The sequence below is a fragment of the Rhamphochromis sp. 'chilingali' genome (assembly GCF_963969265.1).
Source record: "Rhamphochromis sp. 'chilingali' genome assembly, chromosome: 3".
Classification (NCBI taxonomy): domain Eukaryota; kingdom Metazoa; phylum Chordata; class Actinopteri; order Cichliformes; family Cichlidae; genus Rhamphochromis; species Rhamphochromis sp. 'chilingali'.
The window spans coordinates 22,498,237-22,508,659 of NC_137931.1; the positions used below are offsets into that span (position 1 = coordinate 22,498,237).

The 10,423-nt window shown below is 41.7% G+C and overlaps 1 protein-coding gene across 3 annotated transcripts; it reads left to right on the forward strand.

Moving 5' to 3' along the window:
- The first annotated feature begins 2,227 nt into the window (after positions 1-2,227).
- On the forward strand, positions 2,228-10,423 carry LOC308394576 (uncharacterized protein). 3 transcript variants are annotated; one of them, XM_080878954.1, is made up of 3 exons: positions 2,228-2,639; positions 2,747-2,920; positions 7,851-10,423. In XM_080878954.1, the coding sequence occupies exon 3, from the start codon at positions 8,235-8,237 to the stop codon at positions 9,471-9,473; it is 1,239 nt and encodes a 412-aa protein (XP_080735080.1). In that variant the 5' UTR covers positions 2,228-2,639; positions 2,747-2,920; positions 7,851-8,234; the 3' UTR covers positions 9,474-10,423. The 3 variants fall into 3 exon arrangements, with proteins under 3 accessions (XP_080735080.1, XP_080735078.1, XP_080735079.1); XM_080878952.1 differs by having other exon boundaries at positions 2,228-2,920; XM_080878953.1 differs by having other exon boundaries at positions 2,228-2,920; positions 7,861-10,423.

Here is a 10,423-nt window from a genome sequence, read left to right on the forward strand (position 1 = left end):
TTAGTTAACACAACAAAACACACCTTTCAGCTTTTCATGTATTTTGAAACTGGATTTTGAGACCTGGAATGTAAATGTGCCTTTTCATAGAGCACTTTGGGTCAGTTTCTGTTTTTTGTTTTTTTTTACACACTGAACGTAGAGGATAGGAACAAACTATCACGACAGTATCGATCCGACACCAGTACCAGCATTGGTATCAAAACTATCATTATCTGGATCAATCCGTCCACCTATACTAACAAGGTGCACCTAATAAACTAGCAGGTGAATAGATATACTTTGAAAATAAATACAAAAGTGTGGTAAATAAACATAAGCAGGTAATTAAATAAAGGAAAGTGAAAATGAAGATCAATGTGCTAAAAAATAAATGCAAATGGGGGGGGTCTAAAGCTACAAAGTGGCTGTAAACAGCACGTTGAATTCAATTAAATGTTCTATTTAACATATTTCTAAATTGACTAAATCAGTTTAAAAAAATCGCCAACACTTTAATTTTATTACAATATAATAACATAAAAGATCACAAAATCTTAGAATGATTGAATGCTGCAGATACTCTTGTTGAAACACAGATAAAACACTTGTTTTCTTCTCCCTCAGTTTTCATTAAGATTCAAAACAGACAAAGCAGTCACCCTACTGCAGAGGAGAAGCCAGGCCCTCAGCAGCCCATTACCACCAGTGGCCAGGGAGGTTATTCTTCAGAAGCTGCTACAGCTCTCAAACCAGAGGAGCACACAACAAAGAGCTTGATTATATCTGTGAAGGGAACCATTAAACACAGCTGTATCACCAGTGTTGGGACTAACGCGTTATTAAGTAACGCGTTACAGTAACTACGTTATTATTGTGGTAACGAGCACAGTAACTAGTTATTATGCCAAAACCAGGAACGCGTTACTCGTTACTGGGATTTAGATAGGCTCGTTATTCGTTACTTCGTGTGGTGGCTATCGCGGAGCTTCCACAGATTCAATAACATTAGCAAGTGGTGGAGGCCAGCAGGTGGATGAAGGAAAAGGGAGGCAAGAGGAGAGACCCGAAGCGGCCGCCGGGTCCGAGTGTCAGGTGAACTGAACTTCAGGTAAGAAGTTATGACCTGCAGTCTCTCTGGGTCAGATATGAACCAAGTTTAGGTGGAGTTTATTTTCGTTATGCTGACTTTTTCGTACTGCGTGCTAGCATGACGGAGTTTCTATACAGCTGGGTGGGTGCTATGAAGTTAATGATGCTGAACTTTATTTTGTTCATAAGGTTAATTATTAGAGTTGCCAGCCGTCCTGTAAAAAACAGAATCGTCTGTATTCAGAGAAAATATTACTTGTTTCGTATTGAGGTGAAGAGGAACGCAGTTTGTCCCGGACTTCAGCTACAATGAAAAAGACACAAAGCTGGAGTTATTCTGTCTTTGCTGCACAGCTGCCTCTTCTTCTCTCATCCTCTCACCCTCCCTCTCCTGTTTCTACTTCAATCATGAAACGGATCAATGATCAGCTGATTGGCTTTTCTCTCTTGTTTATTTATCGCCCACTTTGCGCCAGAAAGAAGAAACCAGGGGATGTCGCGCTAAACAACAGCAGCAGGTTTAAGCTTGATCAGCTGTTGTTAGAATTTATTTAATATTAATTTCTAGTATCAGCTGATGTTTGCTGGAGCCACAGCTGTAAATCTGCTGGTCATGATGTCGGTTTGGTTATCTGGTGAGAGGGAAACATGAAGATGAAACCAGGAGATGTCCTTACTGAATCATCAGAGCTGAACAGGTGATGGAGAAACAGGTTTACCTTTTAGGTGACATGAATGAGTTGAAGGGAAGTTATGAACTGTTTCTAAGAGACAAATAACCCCAGGATCCTTTTTTATGTAGCTGACAGCTGGTAACTGTGCAGGGGCGGGTCTAGCAAAGTGTTGCCAGGGGACCAGGTAGGGCATTAACAGGGAAAGGGGGGAACAAGGAAATACTTTTCTTTCATATTCTCATTTAAAAATGTCTAGCGTTAAAAATAATAATTATCTGAATCTTACAACAAACGATTGATAGATTGAAGCATATATACCATCAGAACAGTGTACATCACTGTCACAACAGTGTTTGTTTTCATTCAAAGGCTTTATGATTATTCCTATAATGTTGGGCCGGTCTCTAGTCAAAATGCCCGGCACGATTTTTTGTCCCAGTCCAGCCCTGTGTGCAGCTCATCTGCAGCCTGGTGTTACTGTTAAGAGAATTTTTATTTTAGTTAAATCATTAAAGTATAATCAAGTAGAAACAAGTATGCCTTATAATCAAGTGTTTATATATTTTCACACGGTAAAGCTTACTGTTGAAAAGAACACAATGTATTCCTTGCTTAAGTGTGTGAGATGTTTGACAAAGACAGGACATATACATGCATTCTTTACTTCAGTGTCTGCGATGTCAGATAAGCATGAATACTGCTGTGTCGTTGTTTTTCAGTTTGTGTGCAGAAGTTAGATAGCTAAGACAATGCCTGAGCTCTCCCCTCTTCAGTTGAAAGAGGAAGTATTATGTAACCCATTTTGCCTTATAAATAAAGCGAGTAAACGGTGCTCGGTGTGTTAGTCTGCTCAGAGACTCTCACCCGTGCGCACGTCTTTGAAACTCTGAGTCGGTCTGCCAGTGTCTCATTTCTCTCTTACTGTGTTTGAACAAATTGTCAACCCTTGACATTTAATTGGTCCTTCGAGCCGGAGAACTGACTGTTATTTTAACGTCTAGTTTTCCACAGACGGTCTCCATCGGATCCTGACGTCGTGACGCCTGCGCTGGAAGAAATCTGATCAGTAAAACGAAAAACCCGGGAACGTGAATTCGATCTCCGGTCAGCGTTCGGCCTTCACGGCTCCAGGACCCGATGAGCACCGGATCTTAAAACGCAGCGCCACAGTAGAGGTGAATATGACACGCATTCCACCAAGCGCTAAAATACGTTGATATTGAGATTTTCCTTTAAGTAGTGTGTAAACCTAGGTACGCCGACAGATCTCAGTGTCCATGCGGGACTAAGAAGACGACAGGCAAGAGCGAAATTCTAGAAAAATCGCTATTAAAAGTTCCGGTCGCTCTGGGAGTGGCTGCAACGGAACAGGTTTCCGGTCACTCAAGAAGAGTGGCTGAAGGTGAAGGTGTTACACAAATAAATAGGCCTACGGAAAATCTCAATAAAAATCATAGAAACGCGCTTTGTTTGTGAGGAGTGAGTTGTTTTTACGACCCAATACGCGGTCGAACCACTTCTCAAACTGTTTTCCTGTGTACACTCACGTATTGGTAAAGGTGGAAAAAAGGGTTGTGCTTCATCACGTAAAATTGATAACCGCTCTCTCAATTAGTGGGAGAGTAGAAGGCTGTTATCGAAAACCCATTCTCACTTTTTCATGCCAAAGAAGGTGTCACAGTTCTGACGTAATTAGTTCAAAATGGGTAACTCTAAAACTAAAGTAAAATTAACAGCAGATGAAGGATGGTTGGAAAAAAACTGTCCAAATGCAGGAAGAGTCAGTGCAAATAGGTGGAGAAATCCACATAAAATTTATTGCCCAGCCTGGCAAGGCAAATGCAATCAAGAATCAATAACTGCTTTAAAGGCTGCTTTACAAAAAGAATTATTTGAGGAAAAGAGCCAAAAGAAAAAAGCAAAACGCTTAGCAGAATGGCACCTTTTCAAGGCGTGGATGGTAGAAAACGATAAACGCATTGCTAAACGTGCACAAAATTCAAAAACAAAAAGAAAAAACAGAAGGAGTTTTCATGATTGATCCAGAGACAGGCTTTATAGCCTTCTCAGGACAGCAACACACGGCAGGTTTTAAGCAAAGTAGGGGAAAGCAAAAAGCAGGACAAAGAAGAGATAGAAGAGATATGAGATGTTATAACTGTGGTAAAATCGGGCACTTTGCTCGAAACTGTAGAAATGTAAGCCAAGAACAGGAAGGTGGAGATGACAGGCGCAGACGCCGTGATGAATGACTAGCACAAGAAAAGGGAAGTGAAACAAGTGAAGGGGAAGTTTACAACATTGAACAACTGCTGCTAGGCTCAGAAGCAAAGCCCACCGTTATAGTGCACGTTAACGGGGTCCCAATAAAATTCCTTTGCGACACAGGTGCTTGTAAAACTGTCCTAACAGTAGAAGTCCCAAATTTAACCTCTTCAAAAGATACCTTAATCGTGAAATCAGCCTCAGGACATGTGACAAAACAGCATCTAACCGACCCCCTTTTTATGTCACATAGAGATAGTGGCCGTGCCTGCAAAAATCAGTGCATCTATGATCCATCTTGTCCACTAAATTTGTTAGGAAGAGATGCTTTAACAAAATTAAAAATAGGAGTTTTTCCTGAAGAAAGTGGCATGAAAGCCAGACTCCTACTCTCTGAAAGTCAGAGCCAAACTGAAGATATTTTTGTTTGTGAAGGTTTAGGTGAGCCAAATTATTACTGGGCCTTAGATTTACCAAAACTTGAACCATTAGAGGCCAAAGCTAATATGTACTTACCTGAGCACTCACATAGACAGGACCCAGCAAAATATCACAACACCTTGTGGTATAAATATGTCCCAGGTCCAGACAAAATTTATGATCAACAAGTGCACAGACTAGGACCGCAAAAACTAGTCCTACAACACCTGTATGTGACACAGAGTGGTAATGCAGTATGCTCAGTGTTACAGACAGATGCAGTGCAGCGCTTAAATAAGATATGCAACCCTCATGTATCTGTTGCACGCAACGACCAAACGCCTTGGTCTGAGTTAGGCACAGTGCTGAGAAATGTAGAAATGGACAGATATGACAAAATAGAGTGTGAGGACTGGCAAAAAGGCCGTAGAACTGGGTGCATGAGGCTAACGCTGTGTTGGCCGGTGACAGCCACACCAGCCACACATTTAGCCACAACAGAGCAAGATGAATGACAAGTATTAACAATTGAAGCACATCCAGAACTAGAGAAGCTGCCACAAACATTATGGTCTCAAGGACCCACGGATGTAGGCCTAATAAAAGGAGCAGATCCAGTAGTGGTGAAAACTACAACCTCATATAGGCCTGTAAAACCACAATATCCCTTGAGTGCAGAGGCAAAAGAAGGTATCAGACCAGTCATAGCAGAGATGCAAAAAGCAGGTATTCTCGTGAAAACTAATGAAGCCACGTGTAATACACCAATTTTTCCAGTAAAAAAGGCTAATACAGGAAAATATCGCTTAGTTCATGATCTAAGAGCAATAAATGAGGTAACAGAGCAGATACCTCCAGTGGTTGCAAATCCACACACAATTCTAAATCAAGTAACACCAAAAGAACGGTGGTTCTCTGTAATAGACTTGTCCAATGCCTTCTTCTCCGTACCTCTGCACCCTGACTCACAGAAGTTATTCGGATTCACCTTTGACAATCAAAAGTATACTTATACAAGGTTGCCTCAGGGATTCCAGAATAGCCCAACTCTGTATGCAGAGGCTTTGAGAAAATCAATGTCATCTTGTACGCTCCCTGCCCCAGGGCAGTTCTTGTTGTATGTAGATGATATATTGATCACAGGCCATACAAAAGATGAGTGCAAAGAAAACACATTAACAGTTTTGCAACATCTCGCAGAGCAAGGCCATAAAGTGTCACAGCATAAACTGCAATTGTGGAGCCAGGAAGTAACATACCTTGGCCACAAATTGACAGGACAAGGCAGGCAGCTGTTAGAGAGCAGAAAGATAGCAGTCCAAAATGCCCCAAAACCAGTAACTAAACAACAAATGATGAGTTTTTTAGGACTGTGCAATTTCTGTAGATGCTGGATTCCAGAATACGCATTACTAGCTCAACCACTACAGAACCTCATTTATGGTAAAGATCTAGCATTAAAAGACAAAGTACAATGGACTCCAGAAGCAGAAAAAGCTTTCGTTGATTTGAAAATAGCACTGCAGACATGTACCGTCTTAGCATTACCAGACTATGGAAAACCTTTCGTTCTCCATGTTGATGGTGCAGGAGGGTATATGAAAGCAGTCTTAACTCAAGCTTTTGGAGAAAAACAACGTCCATTAGCTTTCTACTCATGCAAACTTGACTCTGTAGCTGCTGGATTACCTACCTGTGTTCAGGCATGCGCAGCAGCAGCAGAGGCAGTTAAAAAATGTGCAGACATTGTTCTAGGACATAAATTGATCATCAAAGTCCCACATGCAGTGACCTCTATTTTGCTCCAAGCGAACCTCTCTTTCCTCACGCATGCAAGACAACTTTCTTATGTGGGGATTCTACTTACACAATCACACATAAAAATAGAGAAGTGTGGCCAGCTAAACCCAAGTACACTTTTGCCGACTTCTCTGGACGGAGAACAACACTGTTGCATTCAAAAATTAGAGGAAGATACAAAACCTCGCACTGATATATACAGCTCCCCCCAGAGCAGTTTCAGTAATGTTTTTGTGGACGGCTCAGCGTCAAAAGACATTCACGGTAGAAATTGTGTGGGTTATGCGGTCACAACTGTTGATAAAGTGATAGAAGCAAAAGCTCTCAGCTCCTCAAACTCTGCTCAAAGCGCAGAACTAACCGCAGTCATCAGAGCATGTACTTTATATAAGGGTCAAAGTGTTAATGTTTACACAGACAGTCAATATGTCTATTCAGCAGTTCATCATTTCGCTAAAATATGGCATAACAGAGGAATGACAACTTCCTCAGGCAACACAGTTCAACATGCAAACCTTCTAAAAAAGCTATTAGAAGTAATAACGTTGCCAAAAGAATTAGCACTATGCAAATGTGCAGCTCATCAAAAGGATGACACAGAAATTACGAGAGGAAATAACTTTGCTGACAAAGCAGCAAAAGCAGCTGCAGAAAAACAAATTGATGTTTTAACAACAGAAACCATAGATCTAATACCTTTAGAAATACTAGCAGATGCACAGAAAACAGCATCGCTGAGTGAACAAAAATCTTGGGTGAAAGATGGAGCAGAATTAAAAGACAACCTTATGATGTGTAATGGCAAACCAGTGCTTCCAAAATCTTTGCATAGAACTGCTGCTTTAGTGACACATGGGAAAACTCATGTGTCATCAGGAGGGATGATTAATATTCTTAATAAACAATTCTATACAAAAAATTTTGAAAGTTCAGCACAAGAGTTTATCAGAACATGTATGATTTGCCAAAGACACAACGCACAGGGAAATCTACGTCCAAAGCGAGGGCATTTCCCTATACCACCGCATCCATTTCACACTGTCCACATGGATTTCATAGAATTAAATGAATCACAATCCTCCAAATATGCACTTGTGATAATTGATGTATTTTCCAAGTGGCCAGAAATATACCCAGTGAAAAAAGCAGATGCAATATCAGTAGCAAAATGTCTATGTAATCATTTTATTCCAACGTACGGTATTCCATCTCTGATAAGATCAGACAATGGCACACATTTTGTAAATGAAGTAATAAGTAAAGTTTCTGAAGCTTTAGGCTTCAGCATAAAACATCACTGTTCTTATCATCCACAAAGTGCAGGATTAGTCGAGAGAACTAACGGCACAATTAAACAAAGGTTGAGGAAATGTATGGAAGAGACTAAAAAACCTTGGCCTGAATGTCTAAGCTTGGTTAAATTATGGATGAGAATAACTCAAGGAACAGGTGGTCTAACGCCATTTGAAATCGTACATGGCAGACATTTTCCACTCCCCATAATGAGTGAGCCAATTAATAAATCTATTGCAGAAACAACAATGGCAGAATGGATGACAAAACTATTTGAGAATAAAGAAGTGAGATTAAGCAATCAACTGCCGAGTGACTTTTCTTCAGTTTCTTGCAGGTTGAACCCCGGTGATTGGATTCTGATTAAAGTCCTCCAGCGGAAAAACTGGAGTGCTCCAAAGTGGGAAGGTCCCTTCCAGGTGCTACTTACCACACCCACAGCGTGTAAGATAGCCGAACGAGTTTCGTGGATTCATCAATCCCACGTGAAGAAAGTGTTTGCACCACAATAAGACGCCGGTTCCCCTGACTCTTACGTGAACCCCTGCTGGAGGACAGGGCTGAACGGGTTTCCCGCCCTGTGCTTCCTCGGCAGTGCTACTCACGTGGGAGCTCGGGTGTGCCTGGTCGCCCTGAAGATCAGACTGACCTATCCCACCGAAGAGCAGAACCAATAATAACACCAGGGACGCCTGAAAAAATCTCAACAAGATGACTGAGGAAAACAACCTGATAAATCCAGAAGAAGAACCAGCTTCAGAATCAATGCTAGCACCAGTTCCAGCCCCAAAGCTGTTGTGCTTGGGCGCTTGTGACATCAAACGAAAACTACTCATGTGCTACATATTCTGTCTAATGGCTATCCTCCTGATGACGACACTCTTTTGGTTGATGCCCAGTGGAACCCACAAGACAGTACCAATTATTCTCCGACCTAAGAGGTGGACCCACGACAACTCGCACCTGAAGGAGATAGACAAAGAACACAACCACCCGTGGCTGAACAATGCATGGTACCGGTATGTCCATGACAGAGTGCACAGAGAAGACAATGCCGCAAACTGCTATGTCTGCTCACATATGCCCACGACAGCACTCCATGCCACAGTGTATGGAAAACCCCCAACCAAGGCTGAAGCACTCTGCATATATGACAAAGCCATTACCGGGACCTGCTCAACACCAGGAAAACCTGTGATGGTGATAGGTGGATCCATAAAGGACCAAAACAGCAACACATGCCACAACACTACACAATATATAGTCCCACAGAGTGTAAAGTCTTTAATCTACAACATAACAAACTGCACCCACCAGTACCCAAATATAAACTACACCTGCAATGAAGCCTACTGGGTGCATATAAACGTCAGCCATAGAAAACTGAAATCATTCTCAGTTGTTTTGCCACCTGACATACAACACCCAGTGTGCTTTAACTTCACAGGAGCAACCGGACAAACAGGTACGCCCCAGGGTCTGAAGAAATTAGGACAAAACCGAAACTGCTCCATGATCCTGGCGGCACCAGATTGGGATGGCATCGGCTCATCGACAGGTACATACTGGGAACAGGGCGCAGCTTGGGCGTGTGGCCTGAAAGTCTATTTCATGCTGCCACCAAACAGCACCGGACTCTGTGCCCCTGTTCTGGTATCTGACCACACCTTTAAGATGTCAGTGAACAGCAACACCAGAGCTAAACGTAGCACAGGCCTCAAGCCCCATGATCCATATCTTGGTTCTGATGTACCAGATGACTTCAAACTCTGGACCAAGAGCCAGAAGGTAATACACGCTTTGTTTCCATGGATAGGAGTAGGGAAACACGCACTACGGATAGAAACCCTGGACTATCGTTTTGGATTATTTTTAAATGCTTCAACCCGCATTAATCAAGGACAGAATGAAGAAATTGATGCAATTCGCATCACTGTCATGCAGCACTGAGTGGCTTTAGACATCATTCTCGCAGAGAAAGGTGGTCTCTGCGTATTGTTTAACACTACATGTTGTACCTACATACCTGATAACATCCATTCATTAAACATGACAAATGCTTTGAATGTTTTGAAACAACTGAGAGACGCTCAGCAGCAGGACTACGTTACCGATACTCAAGGTTGGTGGGACTGGCTGCTGAGCGGCTCTTGGAAATCTCTACTGATTAAAGGCCTGTTGGCCCTTTTCAGTGTGATGTTACTATTTTGCCTTTTCATTGCTTGTATTATCCCATGTCTGAGAAGCATAATGACAAACATGTTCAAGCGTATGTTAGGAAACCATGTCTTGGCTCAGTCAGTTATGGAGGATCCCTATCGTCAGTATGGTATGCTGAGTGTGGGAGAGAGAGAAGAAAATCTCTATGACAATCTTGACAAGCTTGTTGTTTAATTATTTCACTGAATGACGTGCAAGTTGAAAATGTGACTAACAAGTGACTATGCATTGAGTAAAACATGTGAAATATATTAACATCAGGAGGGAATGTTAAGAGAATTTTTATTTTAGTTAAATCATTAAAGTATAATCAAGTAGAAACAAGTATGCCTTATAATCAAGTGTTTATATATTTTCACACGGTAAAGCTTACTGTTGAAAAGAACACAATGTATTCCTTGCTTAAGTGTGTGAGATGTTTGACAAAGACAGGACATATACATGCATTCTTTACTTCAGTGTCTGCGATGTCAGATAAGCATGAATACTGCTGTGTCGTTGTTTTTCAGTTTGTGTGCAGAAGTTAGATAGCTAAGACAATGCCTGAGCTCTCCCCTCTTCAGTTGAAAGAGGAAGTATTATGTAACCCATTTTGCCTTATAAATAAAGCGAGTAAACGGTGCTCGGTGTGTTAGTCTGCTCAGAGACTCTCACCCGTGCGCACGTCTTTGAAACTCTGA

What these genes read in the sequence shown, in the direction of transcription:
- LOC308394576 (XM_080878952.1), top strand. Translation starts at nt 8,235, where the DNA reads ATGACTGAGGAAAACAACCTGATAAATCCAGAAGAAGAACCAGCTTCA.